The sequence below is a fragment of the Nipponia nippon genome, unplaced genomic scaffold (assembly GCF_047370975.1).
Source record: "Nipponia nippon isolate SJK-2023a ecotype South Korea unplaced genomic scaffold, ASM4737097v1 scaffold_1, whole genome shotgun sequence".
Taxonomy (NCBI): domain Eukaryota; kingdom Metazoa; phylum Chordata; class Aves; order Pelecaniformes; family Threskiornithidae; genus Nipponia; species Nipponia nippon.
The window spans coordinates 35,413,449-35,435,912 of NW_028262290.1; the positions used below are offsets into that span (position 1 = coordinate 35,413,449).

The following is a 22,464-nucleotide window of genomic DNA, read 5'->3' on the forward strand; positions in this document are numbered from 1 at the left end:
ATGGGCGGCGCGGCGTTATCGGGAGCGCTGTGGTTGGGGTTGCTGTGGGCCGGCAGCGGGGTCGGGGGAAGCTGCTTGGGAAAGTGCTGCGAGGGCCGGGACGCTGCCTGTGTCGGCGAGGGATGGAGGGAGGGAGGAGGCTACGGGACCTGCTACTGCGACGGAGGATGCCGGCGAGCCGGGGACTGCTGCCACGACCACGGCCAGGCGTGCCCGGGTAGGTGCGTCCCGGCCCTGGTCGTGGGTGGGGGTCAGGCTGAGCAGCGGGGGTCCCCTGGGCACCCTCGTCCCTTTCTCCAGGTATTCTCACCTGCTTGCCTGCCGGTGCTTTGTGGGCTGGAAGTTTTCCTGGGGTGTGGAGATGGGGCATGCGGTAAGGGTCTCAGCTGTGAGGGGGCTCTGCAAGGCCGAATTCCGCCCGGTGGCATGAGCCTCGGGGTGGGGGCATGAGCGGGGACCAGGCTGGGGCTGTGTGAGGGCAGCAACAGGCACAGGAGTGGGAAGAGAGACTTTTCCACGCTAGATATTTGCTAGGTTTCTGGATCAGCTGTAATACAGTGCCTGGGGTTTGCCTGTCTGAAGTTCTTTTCCCTCTAAAATGTGATGTTACTTACTTTTCACTCATGCTTATCCCACACATCGATTACAGTGGGGATGTAGGATTACAGAGACAACAGGCAGATTCATTTAGCACCGCCTGTGTCTCTGAGCTGACTCCTCATGTCTTGCCAAACAAATACCAATGAAATAATTGGGGAAATCCCCAGGGTGAGGTTTCGTCCTCATTTCTAGGGGCAGGAATCAGCAAGGATCCACCATGAAGGCAAGGACTTCAAAACAAGCACAGGGGTATGAGTGAGAGGGTCTTCTGCCAGGCTGCGGGGGAAGGCTTAGCTCCCGGGGGAGCAGTGGCAATGAGGGGAAAATGGCCTGGTTCTACCAAACTGGGCCCAGCAGCCTTGTAGTTATTTACACCCCCTCTTTCGATGGTATTTCTACCCTTGGTGGTCTTCACAATTTGTCCTCCCGCCCTCTGTCTGTGATGCAGGACACTGCCCTCGCTTTACAGGTGCAGCACTAGGACTCAGCCTAACATCTCTTCCCAGCTGGCTGAACGCACACCAGGCTGCAGCCAAAAAGTCATCAGTCTCCACTGCTCGGTCCTGCTAATTAGGGTGCATTTAGCAGGCTCAGCACCGTGCTGGCAGAGCCACGTAGCTTTGGGACCCAAGCTGGCTTGCGCCTGCCTGGTTTGGGATGGGGGAATACGACTGTGGGACAGTGTAGACCTGTCCTAGGTGAGGTAAAGCTGCACAAAAGACTCAGCAGAGCAGAACTCTGACCCCAGGTCTCCAGAGGAAACATGGTTAGTTCTCTGACTGCTAAATAATCTCTCCAGAACAACAGAAGGGAAAAAACCATGCACCACGAGGTCTGACAGAAGGTAGCATCTTTAAAATTAACATTTTTTATATATTGACCTTTCTTCAGGAAAATCAGTAGGGGGAAAACCAACAAGATGCTTCCTTGTCATATAGTTACAGCATATTGCATCTTTTCAGTAAATCAAATTATTTTTAATACTCAAGTATAACAGGAGAGAGCTAATAAAGGTGCATAGTGTTAGCATTAAAACAGAGCGGTAATGCAATAAAAATTTCTGTGCTCTTCAAAAAGAAGCTCAAACTTGTGCTTGAAAAGTTCTAGTTTAGAGACTTTTATTACCATGACTTCTGGCATGACTTCTGGCATGACATCTGGCACGACTTCTGGCACGACTTCTGGCACGACTTCTGGCACCTGACGATGCCTTATCATTATCGAGACAGTATTTTTTTGTCTCCAGCTCAGTGACAGTTGCCTCAAAAGCCGTGATGTGTTTGTGCTGCCTCTCTTTTACCCTGCATGGACAGCGGGTGCCCTAGATCCAGGCAGAAAGATGAAGGCGCAGTGAAGTCTCTCTGTCTCTCTTCTGCACCAGAGCTGGAATTTGGCAGTCTCTGGCAGCCCTGTTCAGGGACCTAAACCTGCAGGAAACTATTTCTCTTTTCTCTGTTGCCAGTTTCTGGCTGGTTTGACTCCCTGCACTGCCTCCTGCCCAGGTGTGCAAGCAGCAACGCTAGCGCAAGCAGAGGGAGCAGGACGTTTTGCATGGGTGTAGCACGGGAGGCCAGGCAGCCTGGCCGGTGGTCCTAGAACTCATATATCCAAACCTACAAACTGATTACAAGAAGTCAAATGATCATATATACTTTCTGTTGCAAGCAGCCAGTAAGTTATATTTTGTATAAACGGAAATTCTGAATAGTTCCAGCAGCAGTTTGTATCAACTTAAGACAAGTATGGCTGGAAATTTTAAAATCGTTTTTGTTCGTGATGGATGTTGAGGTCTCACCATTGTGTGCTTCTAAATTCTCTCCGTGTGTTTAATGACACCAAGGGTGTTTATTGGCATAGTTCGCTCCAAAATACTGTTTTGAATGTAGAGTTCAAAAATTTAAAACAAAAATGTGAAGAAAGGTGACCAGTAGTTCTCATGCTACAAGTTGTTCGTCAGCCTGTTCACCACTCATGATTTCAGCACCTGCTGAAATGACATTTCATCCTTTTGCAAATATTTAACAGGGTGAAGTATTTGGTGAAAGTGTAAAGTGCCTCAAGTATATGTAACCAAGAAATGTGTTAGGAATAATACAAAACCAATGCTCCAAAATAATAGAAACCACTCAAAGGAGGGGTGTCCTAAAGCTGCCAACACCATGGTTAAATTCTGTCATGTCTAAAAATCATAGTAGGTCTGGTACTTTATAAATAGGTGGCTCAGCAGAAGTCTATGGGCTGCTGAACCTAGGTCCAAGGATTTTTAAATAAATTTCTTTACAGGTCTTTCAAAATAAATTTTCTTATAGTCCTAACAATGAAGAAAGAGTATTTTTGTACATAGAGAGCATTTTAAATAGAAACTACTGTACAATGAGAAAGCCTGAAAAAGGAATGGCCTCGTCATTTGAATGGAAGTGGTTACTCTGAGAGAATCCACAGATCCTTATACATTACCACATATATTGTGCAGTGATTCAGTGAAGATACTGTAATCCTCTTTTTTCCAGAGGTGGGAAAAATTTAAATAGAGTGTGACTCAGAAAAAAATCCATGATTCACAGTGCTGTAAATGAAAAAAAAAAAAAAAAAAGTCTTGACCACTCAAGCTGTGTTTCATAGGGTAGCAATGTAATTTTTCCGTGTATTTTTGAACTTCCCAGTGTCTCACTAGCTTCTACATTTTGGTAGGTACCTGAGCACAAATCCTGTCCTTCAGGTTCCGTTGACTTGCATCCTTCTCATTGTTTTGACGAATCATCATCTACCATCATTGTGTTAAGTAAGCTGGACCAATAGTAACATCGACAGAGACCATATGGATGTAGCTATGGGTCCCTCATACTTCTTTTTGTATTTCAAGAGATGGCACCATTCCTTTTATGTCAGCTCTGGGACCCATTCTCTGTCATGCTGGGGAATTTGACATCTTTCCAATGAGGCACAAAACTGATGTACTGTCCCTTAATAGTTGCTGGGTACTGACTGCAAGAGCGACGTTGTTATCCCACTGGCTAAATTCCATTCTAGCAACCCAATATTCTTATTATTCCACATGACTAAGGCAATTCATACTTCTTGTTCTAAATCTTGATGACCATAAAATTGCCATGTATTGCTGCAGATGACCAATATTTAGCTGTCAGCTTGGTTTAATTCCAGTAAGATGTGAAGTCATTGCTTTATTTGTTATGCAGCTGCTCAGTCCCTTTGGGAGTTTTCTGTGTGGAAAATGTGATGTTAGACTTGATGTTATCTGCATATCAAGGTGCTAATATGGGATTAAAATTATGTAGAAATTCTTACTTCTGCAGGTCATTCATACAGCCAACTTGGAAGAGAGTCAACAGATAAGGAAACTGGGCTAGATGACACTTACTGTCCTTTGGGTACTCTAGGTAGAACTAAGATGTGTGATCAGGCATTGAAATCTATGCTTGTACTATTAAATAAAGTGGGGCCAAGGACTCTTTTCTGGCCCAGCGGCTAGGTGGCAAAGACTGTGAGGTCCATACTACATTTAGGACTTGTGCCCCACCATGGCGGGGTCTAAGACATTTTTGCTATCACTGGTTTTCTTTTTTTCTCGTTCAAAATGCTTGAAACAAATGCATGCAACATGTTTGAGTGGTGACTTTGCAGCCACAGAGACTGTGTCATGTGCCTTGGGCTACCTTGATGTGTCTGAGGGCAGTGCCTGGTGGTGCAGTGGCAGGTATCTGCATGCGGCAAAGGGAGCCATATGCTTTTTCCATGTTATTTACCAGTGCTGTTCTACGAATCATACCCAGGAGCTGTCTGGGAAGGTGTTTATCAGTAAGTAGAAGAAAATGCCAGAGAATGCTGATGGTTAAGCAGGATGGACAACTGGTGGCCCAATGCCCAGGGCTGCTCAGTGGTTCTGTTTCAGTGGAGTTCCTTAGGGCATGGGGTGCAGCATCCTCAGCCACCCGTACTCCTGGCGCTGTCAGGCCACTCAAAAGTGGGCAAGTTTGGTCAGAACACGTGCACAGTGAGAGGAAAGGAGGGGAATAGTAACAGTGTGGTAACGACATCTGCCAGGTAGCCTCTGTCAGGGGTTTTATCTGCTTGATGATGTCTGTAGTGCTCCAAGAAATTAGAGAAGTAGTGACAGAGCAAACCCAGCAATTTCTCTGTCTTATGAAAAATCACAAACACCAAAGAGATTATCACATTTTACTCTTTCTTCCCAATGTCTTGTACTGGCAGAATCCTAGAGGGCATAAAATATTTTCCTGAAAGACTAGTTTGGTCCCATCACTTTCCTGCAACACTGATACAAGTACATAACTAGTGGTTAAGCTGTAAAGCTTCTTGAGGATTTAAATTATAATTAGGAACTACAGAAAAAAAAAGATTGAAAACATGTGATATGTTCCGTTACAAGCTAATGGGAAACAGCATACATGGGGAAGGAAAAAGCTTCATTTAACTAGATAATGAGAGGAATGAGCAATTTAAGATGGCCCAACCATTGACTATAACATATATTTTGTACCATTCTCTCAGTGTCATGTTGAAGACCTGCCTTTATAAAGCAGTGGAAAAGCAAAGTAAAATGTGATTCACACTACATGGAAAATAATTCTAGGCCTATTTGCAATGTGCAATGAAAACAAGTCTGAAGAATTGGGGAATTTCGATATCAATAAGAAACTGTAATATTAACATAGGCACCTTTAGGTTTTTATAAGATACTATGTGCTAGTCTTTCAATTACATGACATTAATTATAACTTTATTGAAAAAGCAAGCCCATCAGAGGACAAAAAGCAGCTAATGATATTAGGGAAAGCACCATGGACTAATACACAGCGCTGCAGTGTTTTCATTGCTTGTCTCATTTCATGGTTAAGAAGAGCTGCAGAGCCAGCTGTTCCCTGCTTGCCCAGCAGCATGCCGTGCACGCATGGGAAAGCCGGTACTGCTGCTGGTGTCCAGGCAGAGGACATTCCCTTCGGACACACTCACTGACGAGAGGGGAAGCAGCCCGGAGGAATGCGGCTGCCCAACCTGGAGCACCTACCAGGTGGCCTCCAGGAAAAGAGGCTACTGGGAATGGACTGCTGGTCAGAGTAAATGTCCTCGTAGGCCACAGGTTGAGGACTACTTGCATAGGGAGATGACTGCTTATCCTCAGATGATTCTTCCTCTTGATGGATGCCCATATACAAGACATTTTGCTTACCTGTTCTTTCACTGCTTTGCCTGCCGAGGCTGTGCAGACCTGAAGTTCCTTGCTGGGGCGGGGTTGTGTTTGTTTCATCAATAGGCACCCAGAGATCATCCTCATCCAGCCCCTCAGGAGTCAGCGCTCAGTACAGTTTTGAAGAGCTGTAGTATTCATTTTGACTGCTAAAAGTGAAACTGTTAGGCCGCACAGTTATCAAAACCTGGGGCTTGGTGTTCCTGGAGATGAGGCTAAGGAAAGTTCAGTTTCATGGAAACATGTGGAACAGCTGTATGTTTTTTACTGTTGTGTACTGTGTTAAGGGACAAATAAAGTGAAGACTTGTGTGTTACATAGCTTCTTACTCAGGAATAATGTGTCCATCACCTGTTTCTGTGTTCTGGGAATCAGGTTGCAAAACCTTTTCTTCCAGAGTAGATTATTTGTATCCACCTGGAAGATATCTGGCTTATTGTCCAGGTTTACATTAGCAAGGCTGACACAGAGCTACTGTTTTGCCAGAATATAAATGAGCAATGCAAGAGAAGGGAAAATTATAGTTCGCAAAAATGCACATCATACTTAATATAAATGAGAATTATAAGGAGCGTGCCAGCATTATTAGATGCACTGCAGAGAATGAGGAAGGAAATGGCTAGGGGATAACAGATATGATTGATAGATCTGAGCATTCCTGAGTTTCAAGACAATACTGAAATTAAGAGATGCTTAGTCTATCATTTACATCTCTCCTGGAAAGGTTACAAAAAGTTACAAACATGAAATAAGGGCTCATTCTCTACATATTATAATGATTTAGGTTTTTTCTAAAGAACCTGCATGTTATTTAATCAAAAAGGTGTCAAAGGCCATAAACTGGGCTAAAGGTTTCAACAGTTGCCAGAAAAATACCACAGAATACAAAACAAAGCATTTTTCTTTCTTTCTTCATCTCAGACCTTCAGTGAGCTCACCTAATATGTGCGAATGTAACAGATGAAGAGGGAAGTTCTTTGTACCTCTGAGTATTAGGCTGGGTTAGGAGAGACCAAAGGTACAAGTGCAGGGTACCTGTACTATTGATGCTCTGCCTGAGGGAAATGCAGTTTCTTATGATTCAAAGTTTACTTTCAAAACAATGGCACTTTCCCCATAATGTTTTGGTCAAGTTCAGAGGAAGTTTGTGATCCATGAGAACTAAAATTCAAATGTCCAGTGGACTGCTCTAAAGTTGGGAATGAGCGAAAGAGGGCCTTAAAATCACATTTTTTACACATTTTATTTAGTACATTTAAATATCTTCATTGTTGTAAAGCTCTATCTATATCAGTAGCTATACAGACACAGAAACACAACTCTACACACGCCCCTGCATTGTTCTGAGACTAAACAAAACCAAAATTATCACCAAAAATTGTCTTTGCAGCAAGGACCATGGGGCAGGACACCTTGTGTTAAAACAGGGCAACAAAGCTGTGGCAGTGGAACTTATTTCAGTGTTGAGGAAAAGGGGTTAGAAATCCATCTGAGGGGAATCAAAGAGCTGAAAGGCTTCCTGAATTCTGCTACTTTATGTTGCAGTCTTCAAACAAACGCTGGTGGTATAGGAACTGCCAAGGTAGGTCAGACCACTCACTGGTCTAGATAATCCATGAGCTGGTCTCCTTTGGGGCTAACGCCGTGTGCTTCAGAAGAGGGAACAGAAGAACCCCACAGTGAAAGGTTTCCATGAGGAGCTGTTTCTTTCTGGACAAGGGATGGAATAGGGAGCCAAGCACTGCAGGCAGGTTTGAATGTTAAATATGAAGATGCAAACTCCTAGGAGAGCATTTAAAACCCTATAAATAAAAGTATGTAAGAAAGAAAAAAACAGTCTTCTTACTCAAGCTTTTGAAAGCAATTATAATAAAGCAGAAGCCTTGACTACTAGTAATGTTTTAATACCGCTTCGCAGCTCTTCCATGTGTGGTGGGGGAGTGGAGCCACTGGAGTGGCTGTGCAGAACAGTGTCAACCCGATCTGCGGATACGTAGGCGCTATGTACAACAGGAACCTAAAAACGGTGGGGAACCTTGTCCTGCTCTAGAGGAGAAGGCTGGCTGCCTGGAATACCTGACTTACCAGGGAGAGGACTGCGGCCACGAACATGGTATTCTCTCTTTGATTTATCTGTACAGTGTGCCCATCGGGGCCTTCGCAAATTTTACTGATGTCAATGAACAGAAAAAAAAGCATCTATCTGCAGCTAGCTGGTTAAAAATGCAATTTAAAATCTTACTTTCTACTGTCATATTGCTCTTCATTCTATTCTTGTATTTTTTTCCTACTCAGGCTTTTCTTGATTTCTATTAAGTAAACAACTAAGCTGCATGCATTCCTTCAGTTTCTTGACTTAAGCCCCACAGTAAGTATCAGACTCTCTCTGTGCAAAGTTAGAACACAAATTCAGTACGCAACAGCAAACAGAGCTCCTTGTAGGATTCCAGCACATCCTGTTTCCTCACAGACTAGATGGCATTTCTAGATATATTTCTTCTGAATAAGGAGAGCTTAGCTGTAGGGAATGGGGTTGAGGTCTGATGTTGCCAACATTTTGTCACTTTTTCAATAGTCAGTCAGCATCCACAAGCTCCTGATTCATTCACCCACTGTTACAGTAATTGAAATATGACTCAACTGTGTCTTGCTGCCTTACCGTAACTGTTTTCTTCCTCAGTCCCTGCTTTCATAACTACCTCTGAATACAGTAAAGAAAGAAAACGACGAGCAGCATCTTCTCTCTGGCCTTCAGACAAAGAAGCAGCTGGGTAATCTCTTTATCATATGCATGTGGGTCATCTTGTTCAACAGAAAATAGCTGGCTACAGAGAAAAATGTAATTAAATTTGCAATAATTAAACAATAAGCTATGGCTTGTACTGTTTTTCTCTCCTGCAGTTCATTTGCATGTTCTAGATGTTGGTTTTTATTACTTGCTAATTGCCCTAAATTAGATATTGGGGTCGTGGCAAATCTGAGGATAGCTGCTTTTGAAAGCAAACAGTAAATAATGCTAAACCAAAGCTGAATGTATACATAAGTCTGAGAAATTAGACGTAGGTCTCTGAACAAACAAAGCGGGCTGAATGTGATCCGTCTCAAGAGACCTTTTTTTTTAAATCAATTGACACAAGCAGTAAAAAATTTTGTTTGGTTACCAGTAGAGATGGTTATGAAGTTTAAATTAGGCTCCTACTGGGTCTGTAATGCTCATAATGCTTCGCCCTATGCTACTTTCCCCAGAACAACAACCTATTTGGTATTCTTAGAACCTCTTTTCCATTTTCTCTTTTAGCAGCATAGAAGAAAAAAGTACAGGTTACTGAGACCTGGTTTTCAACATAATTTAAGAATATAGAACACAACCAGAAAGTGAAATTATATATAAAGCACTGTACTGGGGCATGGAATGAGAAATAGTCTGTGTAATGTTTTTAAGAATCCATTAATTTGGTTAGGGTCAGAAATGGACTTGTTAGCAATGATGATGTCTAACTTGCACTTCACAAATATCCCCCGTATGATACGTAAGTATATTTAAAGTGTGTACCTAGCTTGTGCTTTATCTATCATAACTAATTTAGTACTTTTCCTTCTGAGCAGATACTGTGTGGAATTTAAAACAGAATCACTTTCACACCACTGTGCTTTGGAGAATCGGCCGTACGCTCGATGGATGCAGTACCTACGAGAAGGACATACTGTGTGTGTAGCTTGCCAGCCTCCAGCTATGAATACTGACACGCATCGTTGTTCTGGAGATGGCCATAACGCAGATCGGTAACGAAAGCCATTTTTCTGCTGTCCCTTCTCTAGCAAAAGCCAGTACAGAAGTTAAGACTTCTCAAGGTCTCATTAAAAGCTGCATTTGTTATACCTAAAAAATGAAACAGCTCATATCACTTGTAGAGCTCAGAAGATTTACCCTTTCAGTTCTCACAGAAATTGCTTTTAAAACCTAGATAAAATTGGGAAATAATTTCAATATGAGAGTTCAGTGTTTTGAATGCTTTATTTACTATTGTGAAGTGATGATGTAATGCTTGTAGTGCAAGAAGTCTTTTTACAGCTACGGGCGGTTTTACTTAAAAATGGTATTTCCTGCCGTAATCCAAATCTGATTTTGGGTGTAACAGTGGTGGACCAGTACTCCTCTCAAACCTACACACCTGGTTTCTAGAACAGTAATTTTGAAAGTAGACATTTAACATTTGGAACAGATTTTTATTTGATCAATACAGTTATTACTATGCATACTACTTAATACCTGTGCAACCAGCTACTCAATCCACCATCCTGTATACTCCAGAAAGCATTTTAAGAGCTAGATGTGCTAATTAAAGTTTTACATTTTTAAGCAAATCTAATCTTCTGGCATGTTACACAACACAACCTAGTAACATGAAATCGTTTTCAGAGTTTTAATTCCTCATTTACTGTCACATTTCAGAGGTAAAATCTTACACTGGGAAGCAGTTGGCAACTCTCAGTGCCAAGGAACCTGGAAGAAGATTCGGCAACTGGAGCACTGTTCATGTCCCCTTGTGCATAGCTTTATTTTTACATAGAAGTTTAAAAGACCTTTAAAACAGCAAGAACAAAAAGATTAAGAAAATCAACACCAATGCCAAGAAACCTACATCTTTCTGCTGCATTTTCTGGAGCCTAAACAAACTTTAAAGGACTCAGAAATTTGGAAGAAGCATTTCGGGAAACTCTCTCTGCCTTAATACAAAATGCTAAGACTGATGTTTGTATTAGAACACTAGAAGCATGTTTCCATGTTTCTCTTGTAATTAAAGAGCTAATGTTTCTGACTGTAGTAACTGCTTTTCCTAGAGTTCTTGTTCTTTACTGGCCATAGTCCTGTCTGCAGGCACTGCTCCTACTCAGTAGTGAGCCAGCCAAACATTCTCAAGTCTGAGAATAGTTACTGTCATCATTAAATAGCAAGGGGGAATAAAAATAAAAGTTTGAGAGCTAAAACCAGATTTCAGTTGAGATCCTTTGTTCCTTCCCAATATCATCTAGACAGTTGTTTATATTACAAGAGGGTAAGTATTCTTCCTCTACACTGCAGTTTTCGTGTTCAGCCACCTTCATAAAAACGTATGACTAGTCAGCGTTGTTAAGGACATAGCCTTGCTCAGAACTTCATGTCACTAATACGCAGTGTGGACTTTATGGCAGATGAACCTAAACAAGACTTGGCCAACACTGAAAAAATTATGTACTACTAGTTAAAACTGCTCATGTACAATGATTAACACAGAAACCTGCAATATTAGAGCACTGGCAAGACTGCTATGCAGGTAGCTCAAATCCTTGTTTTGTTACATATTACTTACCTTGAATTATTGTGACAGCATTAAAGAGGCTGCATACTGCACCTTCTCACTTGTCAGATACCTGCTATGATTTTTTGAATTGTTGGCTTACAGCTGCTCCAGCATTCCTTGCTGAGGGACAAAGCCTGTATTTTATCAAGGTCCTGAAATTCACAATGTTTGCTAAAAAAGAAATTATGCCTTAAAGTTGAGAAAATCTACTGTTAAGACATGCAGCATCTCTGTGGAACCTAAAGACTACTGCTTGCCGCTGTTTCTAGCAGCTGCAAGAAGAAACCGTAGTGTCTGGTGGCAAGAATGAGGAAGGTGATCTGGCTGAGGTCCTGTCCACAATAAGAGCGTGAAACAAACCTTTGTAACTGTACCATTTTATCTTAATGGAAGCAGGCCTCCAAAACAGAAAGCAGAGAGGTTATCTTAATACTTCCGGAACATTTCAGCCTTCAAGAATATATCTATTCCTTTGCAGCCAGGAAAAATATCTTGGCGAGGTTTATTTTGTTAGGACCAGTTTGGACAGATGCTTTTCCTTCTAAGGTTCTTGTAAAATAAAAAACTTATCCAAGGACAAAGGTACAGAAAACACCTGCATTGAAGAGATTTCACTTTTAAAAGAATGCTGTGATATGTTAGTTCAAGTCACCAGATTCACACCAGTATGATAGTGGACAGTATGGGTTTTCTGAGGTGGTGGAACTCTGTTCCACACAATCTGAATCAAGAGAGACAGTGTAGCACCATCATCCATCTGTTAGAGTCTCTCATGAGCAGGACATTTACAGTGACCAACTGACACCTTGATAGTTAGTTACCCCATCCGAGCTGATCTTTGCTTGCTATTGCTGCAGGCAGAGACAGCGGAGAGCACAAATGAAACATGTCTCACGAGGTGTGCTATCAGTGTCAGGATAGACTCGTTACTGAGCCCCACTTTGGCCATTCGTTTCTGAGCTTTCCCTTTCCTGCTGGTCTGGAAGAAGCCACTTCTCAAGACAAGGTAGGTGGCACAAGATAATCAAGAGATGTTAAGAGCTAGTATCGTACTGTTACTTTCCGTATGTTTTCCATCTCTTCTGTGAGATAAAAAGTGCTATTATGCCAATATACATAAGTTCAAAATAATCTTCCACCTAGAGCTTAAGCTTAATTCTTAAAAAAAAAAAAGCAGCACCTTAACTACTTATAAATATAAAAATTACATGGAGTATCACATTTTTAACCGCAAAAAAAGGAATCTGTTTGTAAAATTAGCAATACCAATACATACATATTTTTTGCAACTAATCTGTTTGTAAAATTAGCAATACCAATACATACACATTCTTACCGACAGAGATGACAAGTCTGACCAAAATTTCAAAGTGAAGCAAATCAGATTAGAATGGGTTACATGGCAGGAAGTAAAATGATAAAAAGCTTAGTCTGACTAGAGATACAACCCTTTAAAAATACAGAACGCTCGACTCTGTATTAGCCTCTATCAAGCTAAACATGTTGCCAGGCATTTAATACCCCTATGTACATAACTGACCTTTCTTAAATCACTGCAAGCATTTTCACATTTCGGAAATTAGGTCATCTATTGTGTGTAAATAAAAGGCAGGGCTTTACTTTTCAGTCATCATTACCCAAGCAAGTGAGCTTACATGAACGTTTTATACCTATTACTATTCTGTTTCATATTTTAGGACAGCAACACTGCTGGACACTCTGAGACTAAAATAAGTTATTATTCTGAAAAGCTAGACTAGGTCCTTATGTAGGGAAAGGTCAAGAAGAGTTGATTCCTGTAGTCCAAATTAGCCTTGTTCGATCCTGCACAGTGTTCTCCACCGGTCTTTTAACATGACACTAGTTCGGTTGTTGAAGTCACCGTGGACCAAAATTTTAGCCCAGTTACCCACTCCAAACTCCCTTACTCCTGATTTCAGTTCCAAGTCTTCTTTGTAAGTCCATCGCTAGGGGAAGAACAGAGAAAAATACCAGATATATGAACACAGAAAGGTATTAATGTAAGAGCTAAGCTTATAGCAAATATAAAGGCAAGTTTTTATACAGCTCTACAGTTATTACAGAGTACAGATGTCTGAGGGTCAGTAGGGTCATTTTGATTTCTTTTGAGCACCATAACTTGACACTAAATACAACAAAGGTTACCAAGTGTTACAACACAGTAGCAGACGTCACCTGGAACGAGAACCACATGCTTCAAAGTTCACAAGTTACAGGAGGAAAAGAAAAGAAAAAATCGGGCAAAGTTTTGCTTCATTCAAAACGGGCTTTCTAAAAATTGTACTTTATTAGCTAATTAAGCCAAGACAAACCTTGGTTGATCCTAATATGCATCACAAAAGAGAAAGCGTTTTGTGACACATTAACCTAGGGACTGCGAATCAGGACAACATTTACCAACAACAAAGGAATTTCAGTATGTTTAGAAAAAAACAAATCCCAATATTTAAAATGCTGACAGAAGCAAAATGATACATAATGCATTTGAAAGTGAGATCCACCATATCCTCAGGTAACAGCTATGCGTTTGGTTTTGGCCATTTGTTGAGCACACTACTTAAGTCTCACTGTCATGACCTACAAGTTTTTTACTCTTTAGGGGATGACATTTCCCTCATGAAAGGAGAGAAAATTACTTGCAGTTATACATCTGTAAGCAATCCCTTCCAATGACGTTCTCCAGTGTACCAGTTCTTCCTTAGTTGCCCCTCGATACAAATATCTCAATACAAACAATTTTTAAACTGCACATAGAGTGAAAGAAAACTGTTTTTTTTAAAAATTAAATACTTCATTTTTAAAAACTTACCTTTACAGTAAAGTGTGAGGGAGAACTGAGTATCAACTTTCTTTTATTGTAGCTTTATAGAAATACACATATATATATATATATACACACAAGAGAAGTTTACAGATCCTATAGAGCCTATCATGCCTATTTTTAACCACTGCATTTTTAATATAGGTGTATTACATACAGTCATTTTTTTCACTCTGGAATAGCAATTAGCAACTTTAATATGAAATTATTTCAAAACAACTTATTCTGCTAGAATGTGATCCTCCACAGATGTCTTCAAATCCTTGCTTGCTTAATACACAACTAATCATAGAGATGTACGATCAGCATACCTCCTTAGACAAACTGAATTGCATATCATCTATGCAAATACAGGACAGGATCCCCAGTTGAAACAACTGTGTAGGAAAACTGTTTCTAAAAGGTAAGTATCGATTTCTATTTCAAGCTGCAGTTTGATCACATGTTCTTTTTAAAGTTATTCCCCAAAATCTGAAATGTAAAGTCTTACAGAAAAAATGTAAACTTAAAAATGTTAATGAGATTGAGATGTACAGAGAATTGTATTGCACAGCTGTCCAATTTAATTTATCTGTGTTCTCTTCTGCTTCTTGCACTGGAGATGTCCTGCTGCTCCTGATGGTCTCATGGACCATAGTAAGTTATGGAAGGAGACAAATGGTCAATTTTCACTGGTCTCATGCTGGCATTTCTGTGATCACCAGCAGATCCCATATTAAAAATCATTAGTTACAGGACTTTTACAAAATCTGCATGTATTTATGTGCATGTCATGAGCAAATGACTGCTGAAAATCCAACCAAGATGCTCTCTTATTTCTCCATTTACCTTTGCCTGTGCTTTACTTCTTTTGGAGTTGCTCTGAAATAGCAAAAAAGTCAGCGTTTTTGTTCATAAGAGCATTATGAAATTTACATAGGCAAGTGATCAAAAGCACTGCAATTACTTGCTCACGTTGAGCATGTGAAAGCAAAATAGTTAATGTCTCATCGGCTTTTGCAGACCTCAGTAGTTAAGAAGCATTTGTAGCTAATGGTCTTACTGGTCAGAATAATTTAATTGACAAAGGAGTGAACTATTTGTAAAAGGATGTACTGTCTAGAGCCTCCTTGTCTGATGAATTTCATTTGCTGTTCTTATGTACCATATGCTGCTTATCTGACACTGTTTTGGTGAAATATGGGTTGTAAAAGTTATGGGAACTCTGTAGCTGCCCCAGCTGGGCAGAGTTCACATCAGCAGAGGCTGTCACTCTGCTGCTCCCTGTCCTCTCCTATAGCCATAGCACTAAAGTGTTTCTGCTCTGACCTGATGTAAATTGCAATTTAGGTTATTTCCATGACAGTATGTGATGCTGTGAACGGGATTCATACGTCCTGCTTCTTTTGGGACGACTGTGGGCTGCTCCCTGTCATTGCTTGGAAAGGTACAGAACCTTTTGAAATCCTCGTAGGGACTTCAGCTGAGGGTCATCTGTAGGCTCCTGCTGAATCTCAGCTGTTAATAGAGGTCAGTCCAGCACCCCACTGCCGGCTAAAAGAGGGAAAGGTAACTGTAATTCTGGTCTGGTCAAGGTTAAGTCTGGTAAAGTTACATCTGGTATCTGGTAAAATTTAAGAAAGGTTGGTCAGGAAAGCCTGGGTTGGTTTCAGCTATTAACATGATATGAATGTGGAATGAACAAGCTGGTCTAGGACAGGGCTGAAGCCACACGCAGCTACCGTGGCAGGGATTGGCATTAACTCAGCTGCAAGGGCAAGGGGTGGAGGTTTAGACCTGGATTGCCAGTTATCCTCTCCCCTTCCCTGTCTCCAGCTCCAGTACGAATTTCCTCAGGACCTGATGTTAACAGTCCCAACCAGCACATTGAGCCCAGGATAGATGTGGTAATCAGGAGGAGCCCTTGTGTGCCTTGTAGCTTTTCCTTTGAGTCTCCAGTTATTGTCAGGCTGGAGGGTCAGCCCAGGAGCAGTGACTGCGAGCTAACGCCCGGGCAGCACAGGGCCCCCCTGCCTTTCCTTCATCTCCTTGAATGAGTGAAAATTTCACCTTTTGCCTGAAAGGGAGACATATTGCTAGTGTACACTGGAGTACAACTGGAACATAGAGCACCCACGGGATGAGTGTGTGAGTGCTTGTGTTTGGTGCATCCAGCTGGCAAGCAAAGGACCTGTGAAGCGGGTGTGAGGGCCAGGATGCAGGCAGGGGTACTGGGCAGGCAGAGGGGCTGTGCCCATACTTAGGCATCTGCAAACACTCATGTGCCTGTGAACCTGGAGAGGCACATGTATGCTTTCACCAGTGAACTTACACTTCTGCCAGAGAAGAGGACGGGACTTGGCTGCCTGTGTTTATGTCTTACACAGGTACCATGTGTGGGTACTGCTGAGGGCAGCACCTTGTCCATGGTAGTCTGTGTGACCAGCTGTGTCAGCGTCCTCTGTATGCATATCCTGTGTCTGTGTAGCTCAGATTTGTGCTCAGCTTTGCTACCGGGTACATCTGCAAACGGGAAAGCAGCAGTGACATCCCCCAGCCTCAACAGGGACCCCAGGTGCTGGGCTGGGCTCCAGCAGCTGGGCAGGAGGGTCCTGGGCTGGGGCTGCTGGAGGATGTGGCCGGTCCTAACATCCCTTAACAGTGTTGCAGCCAGCAGGATCTGGCTGAGTTGTGAATATTCCTGAGATTAAATATATATGATCCTTATATTATGGGAGACCGATCCTTTGCTAACACACCTACAATGATAAATTTGTAACCAAACCTGTAGAGCTTTATGAGGGCTCCCAGCAGGGACTTGTGCTAATAAATCCTCAGGTTAATTGGAACAACTGGATTGGGCAAAAAAAACCCACCACAAAACAAAAACATGTTTATAGAACATTAGAAGAGCAATAGGAGGTGTAAATGGATGAAGCTGAAGTCCTAAAATTTGTAGTTTGGGGCATGAAAAGAGGGGTTTAGCAGAGTATGTACAAGACCTCCTCCTGTAAGTAAAAGATCACTTCCAACTATCAGATGGGTAAATGGTGTTGGCTATAAAGCAGGAGGGAACCCAAGAGAATCAGGCTATGGCTGACCTTTACAATTAGAACTTTCAAAATGGTGAAAAACTGGGTAGAAAGGGAAATGCAGTTGCAAAAGAATAGCCTCAACTTACAAAAATTTAAAACTTGATAAAGCCAACTAGTAGAACTGAGTAGTACAGAGGAAATCTGTGAATTAGAGGGGAACAAATATCACTTAACTCTGCAAATAATGTAGCCAGTGGAAATGTAAGTGTCATGGCTGCTGTCATTAGACAAATTCATATCATCCTGCTTGTGCACAAGAGGTCCATGTGTCCAAGGATGCTCAGATAAATCCCTCATCCATGGAGATTTTTTTTTTTTTTTTTTAAAAATTTCTCTTCTTCTAATAAGCTGGAACACTTCTAGGGATCCTTAAAAGCTTCTGCCCTTAAGAGCAACAACAGTTCGGGGACTGGTGATAGGCCAGGTGGCAATTTTGAGTGTCATTCTGCATAGTTCCCCTCTTCTCTTGAATTTGAACTGGTAAAAGTGGCAGCAGCACTCAGACGTGAAAGGCAGGAGAGGTGCCTCTTCAGAGGGAAGGAGCTTAGGTAATATTCAGCCTGATCAAAGCTGTATTCTGGTTATTCTGCAACAAGCAAAAATTTGGCATCTACACAAGGTGCAAGCTGAGGTATGTGAAAGATCAAACTTCAGATCTGAAAGTTGGACTTATTCCAGCTTAATGAAACTACCAGTGCCTCTTCAAGAAACTATGATCACTAATAAACCTCACTAACCAGTGAAAGAATAAGAGTGGTAGCAGTTCAGCTGTGTTTCTAAACAGTTCGAAACCTAAAACTTCTCTAAAGTAGGCTACCCTTTATCAAAAATACTTCCTTTTTCTAATACTTCCTGTTCCACAGATCTTTTGCAACATTAGCAGTGGATAGTGTTTTGTGGTGTTTTGTTTTTTTTTTTTACTATTATTAAAACGCCAGAGATTCCATTGGAACCATCTAGTTCATCTCATTTCACAGCATGCCAGAAAACTTTCCTAAATAAAATCTTTATTCAAGTAACACAGTTATGCTTGACCTACAGCACCAGATAATTCAAATACTTCCAGCAACAATCACAACCCTTGTTACTTGCTGTAATGATTAATTACATTTGCCTTTAGAAGGGTTGGTTTTTACTTGTTTTGCTTTTAAATTGCTTACATTGAGCTTTTTTTAAAAAAAATTCTTCAATTTAACATATAAACAAGGAGCCTGCCTTACAGGTAAGCCAGAGACTGACTCATTTTTTCTTTTCACTGAGGAACTATACAGAGCAGTAACTTGCCTCCCCACACACACACACAAACAAACTGCCTGCGCCCTCTGGGATGGCAGTTATGTAGACTCCAGCATTGCACTATTGCAGGCTAGCAAGACTTGTTGAGAGACTGGACATAAAGCAGCACTATGCTTGAGCTAACGTAATGACAGTGGCTACTCCAGAGCAATGTGACATTTGGGTAGCTCAGAACGCTGGCAAAGCAAGCTTGAGTTTGCCAGACAGATTGTGTAGACATACCCTCACATATCTAAAGATCTTGTTATTCCTTAGAGTCAGTTCTGCTCTAGTAACCTGTCTTCCTTTGATTATGCATTCTGGGACTCTTCTGATTCCTCCCCCCCAGAGTTTAAATATATGGCATTCTATTCCATACAGGTCTGACTAACTTCTGAAAACCCAGATTTTCAGACAGATTCTTTAATTTAAGCAAAGTGTCAGTCAGATTTTAGACACCTCACAGGACTTGCCATACACATACAGGATATAAAGTGGAATACAAACAGTTCCCTAAAATCTGTGACACTTGCATCCCCTAATTTAGGGATGAGAAAATAAAGTACACTTCCTTTCAATAGCACTGCAGACTGTTGTATGCAGCTAACTGAAAACACAGCAATGAAAGGCTGAAAATGGGCACTGAACCATTGCAATGAAATGCCATTTACAAAACAAGAGCAAACAATGCCAACATTGAAAGAGGGACTACATGGAAAAGGAAGTTCTAGAAGTCAACTGCTCTGACATTCACTACATTCTTTCATGCATACAGACAATTTTATAACCCAGATAATTAAGCAGAGGATCAGATTTATTGTTTAAAAGGCCAATATCATTGTTTTCTATACAGGTCTCACTGGCAGGGAGTATGCCATAAATCTCAGGCAGACAGCAAATGCCTAATTTTCTAAGTGTTTAAAAGAAACATAGTTTTGAATTTTAATTTCTTTCAAGTTTTTATAAAATTTTCAATGAGTTCTTTGCTACTATCAGATGTAGTTTTCTATAAATTTAGTTTTTATGTTCCATATAAGTTGAACTATAACAACAGAATTAAGCACATCTTTTTTTTTTTCTAGTGATATCTATGCACAAGACCTAGACCAAGATTCAGTGCTTGTAGCTGACCCAATAACAGACTACCTCAACATAAAAACAGTTGAATATAAAGCTGTCATTAGCTCCGAGTCAGCTGTGGTCCAGTTACTTTAAATCTTGATGTTGATAACAAAACTGATGGAAGCATGCATGCTTACCAGCATCTGACAAGGTACCTATCCAAGTATAAATTGCAATAAAGTAACAAGCAAATCCAGTACGTACAGGTATTTTGGTCTTTAGGGCACTGGATGTATTTGCTGCTTTTAATCAGTCTCAGTGATTTAACTATGCCTAAGATTTGTGAGAAAGTGAAAAAACTGTTTATATGTAGCAGGGGGCACAATGTCCAAGGGCAGATGAGCTCTCATTAGGACCTCAACCAATTTGAGGACAGCATGTAACTGAAGATTTAACCAGGACTTGAACTTCAGTAAAGTGCTTAAAGAACTAGGAATAAGTACAACTCTCCTCAAGGGCAGTCTGAAAAAACATAAGCAGGTTCGTCCTTCCCTGTTATGTGAAAAATGAAATGCCAAAATGAACATCAGAAACATGAAACAGCTCACACCAGAATGGATGTATGTTGATAATTTGCACTGTTATTTAAACAGAAAGACTTCATATTGCTTGCTAAGAAATATTCAAGAGGAATTCAACAATGGGAATACGTTTATTTAATATTAATTTCATTCAGAATTGTTTATCATTTTATCATAACTGAAGAAAATTGGCTACGCGCAAAAATGAGTTTGTAACAGTTCACCCCAACATCAAATCAACTTCAAATTCCCTTCTATTAAGGCATACACTTCTGTACTTCCCACCAATAGGGAATTCTAGCATTAGTGAACTTAATAGAATTATTTTTAAGTAATTCAATGAAGTAGGCTTACCCATGAAGAGAACGCAGAGGACTATTTGAAATGTAGCATTATAAAAACACCCTATTATTTGGTTTATAAAAACTAGAACAGTTTTCCAAGTAAACATATGTTTTCACCTCATATAAGCAAAGTACTGAATTATGAAATTGCTAGATCTTTAACCTTCTAAGTGGGAAAACAAAGTCTTTCATGTTTGCCCAAAACTCTCATGGGCAAATGACATCCTGAATTCTTTAATCCAAACAGCGGAAAGAATTTTTTACTTTTTCACAAGTTTTAAAAAGACTCAGATTAAGTTTTAGTAACAGTGTATTTCAACAAGTTAAAAGCTCCTAAGCATTAGCAACAATATTTGAGACTGCACAAAAAAGTCTTTTTTGAAGACAGGAATTAGAACTTAAAAAACAGTTTCAGGAGTTGTAGCACAGCTTGAGTAATGTGGAGAACCTTAAACCCAGGCATTTTGGAGACAGAGTCAAATGAAGTACGGGGGAAAAAAAAAATTCTATGCAGCGCAGATTCATTTTATCTCCATTTAGAACAGAGAGTGGGTACAAACCTGTCTTCTTCGGCCACAAGCCAAAGCATCTCCGTGTTCTTCCACATTTTGCAAGCTGTTCAGACCTAGAAGACAGTTAATAGACATCCAGACTAATGAGTCATCAACATTAAGGCAGTCGTTTTGCATTCTACCATTTACATGAGACAAGAATGTACGCTATTTTGATATGCTTTGACAGACTGGGAAAATTTCAGTGTCTGTTTATATATGAATATACTTTTATATATGAAATATATATATACACACACAAATCTCACCTTAGTCCAAGGACTCAAAAAAATAGACTGTTCAAAAAAGTCACTATATTTTCTGCGCAACAGAGCTCACAGAAGAATTATATTTTAAGCAGTTAGGTAAAAATTGGTACATAATAATGAAACATTCGTTGTTTTTACCAAAACGAAATATTTTTACTACACATACTGCTCTCATTTTACATAGAGAGAATGGAAACTAACCAGCAGAGTTATGATACTTTGTACACAGGTTCCATCATTTCCACAGAACATGTGTCACGTTCTAACTGTGGCAAGCATCCAAGGCATCTCAAGAGTTTGTCCTTCCAAGTACAACATGGCCACATGCAAAGGCTATAAGGTCATCTCTTTGTGGTAAGAGGGTGCTAATGGTTTTCAGAATCTACTTATAGATATTATATAACCCATGTTGTAAGTTTTAAAAAAAGTAATACCAGGAAGATGCACGAACATCCTAACTTTGTGCATTTTACACTACAATTTCTTTTTCCAATCAGCCAACCTCTTTAGTTCCTTCCCCCCAAAGTTATCTAGGTCAGAAGTCAGAAAAAGACAAGTTTCAGTACTCCTCAGGCAGCTTTCTTTTGCTTAGAATACTGTAAATGCTAGTAAAGCAAACATGCAAACAAAACCCAAGAGAACCAGAAAATAGTGAAATAGTGAATGATTTTGCAAAATGAGTTGCCAGAGAACCTTAAGCCTTTTCATAGTTTCCTAAATGTGGCAAGCACCAAATCTGCATCTGGGTAGAAACCACAAATAACAATTAGGAGAGTTTTTTTCACTATAATGATTTTTGTATTAATCCAAACACATTGGATAGCAGTTATCAAACCACCAACCCATTTATTGGGGGCAGGGGGGAAGTGTTTGACATGACTTTGTTTTGAAAGGGTAAAAATAAGCTAATACTCACTCCGAAGAACACGGCTCATTCTGTGTTTCTGTCCTGAATGAGGCCTGCAAGGAACGCAGAACTGAAGTAAAAATACATAGAACTTCATGAAATGTCTATGACCAAGAGCAACAACAAAAAAATTAATTTTTACCTTACTGTGTTTTTTTTTGTGTCTCCGGGTGACTGATTTGTAATACTCTGTTGCTCTTCAATTGATCTTTAAAAAAAAGCAAAAAAAAAAAAAAAAAAGATAATTTCCTAGGCAGCAACTTACCATTTATGTGATTCAATGATATTTGAATGAAAGAAAATCCCAAGATTTCTCTACAGAAACAGGGGCACACAAACACTAACTGCTTCAGTCCATTAACCCTCTTAACCTTGCCTCTCTAATACCTG

The 22,464-nt window shown here is 40.5% G+C and overlaps 2 protein-coding genes across 3 annotated transcripts in view; one reads left to right on the forward strand and one right to left on the reverse strand.

Annotated features, from left to right (window-relative positions):
* Nucleotides 1–10,420, forward strand: SBSPON (somatomedin B and thrombospondin type 1 domain containing). Its single transcript, XM_009469008.2, has 5 exons — nt 1–217; nt 7,746–7,940; nt 8,508–8,598; nt 9,434–9,610; nt 10,281–10,420. The coding sequence occupies exons 1-5, from the start codon at nt 1–3 to the stop codon at nt 10,396–10,398; spliced, it is 798 nt and encodes a 265-aa protein (XP_009467283.2). The 3' UTR covers nt 10,399–10,420.
* TERF1 (telomeric repeat binding factor 1) overlaps nt 9,991–22,464 on the reverse strand; it is a 25,442-nt gene continuing 12,968 nt past the window's right edge. The window contains exons 7-10 of one of the 2 annotated variants that reach the window (XM_087735224.1): nt 22,217–22,282; nt 22,084–22,127; nt 20,908–20,972; nt 9,991–13,136 (exon numbers count right to left, since the gene is read on the reverse strand). In XM_087735224.1, coding sequence (XP_087591350.1) covers nt 12,978–13,136; nt 20,908–20,972; nt 22,084–22,127; nt 22,217–22,282 — 334 coding nt within the window. In that variant the 3' untranslated portion in view covers nt 9,991–12,977. Of the gene's footprint in view, nt 13,137–19,807; nt 19,975–20,907; nt 20,973–22,083; nt 22,128–22,216; nt 22,283–22,464 lie in introns of those variants that run through there. The other variant, XM_087735226.1, reaches the window with a different exon arrangement.

Excerpts from the sequence above, each read along its gene's own strand:
- SBSPON (XM_009469008.2), top strand. The coding sequence starts at position 1 with ATGGGCGGCGCGGCGTTATCGGGAGCGCTGTGGTTGGGGTTGCTGTGG. Across the intron at positions 7,941-8,507 it reads GGACTGCGGCCACGAACATG|TCCCTGCTTTCATAACTACC; the intron begins GTATTCTCTCTT and ends TTTCTTCCTCAG. Across the intron at positions 8,599-9,433 it reads TCAGACAAAGAAGCAGCTGG|ATACTGTGTGGAATTTAAAA; the intron begins GTAATCTCTTTA and ends CCTTCTGAGCAG.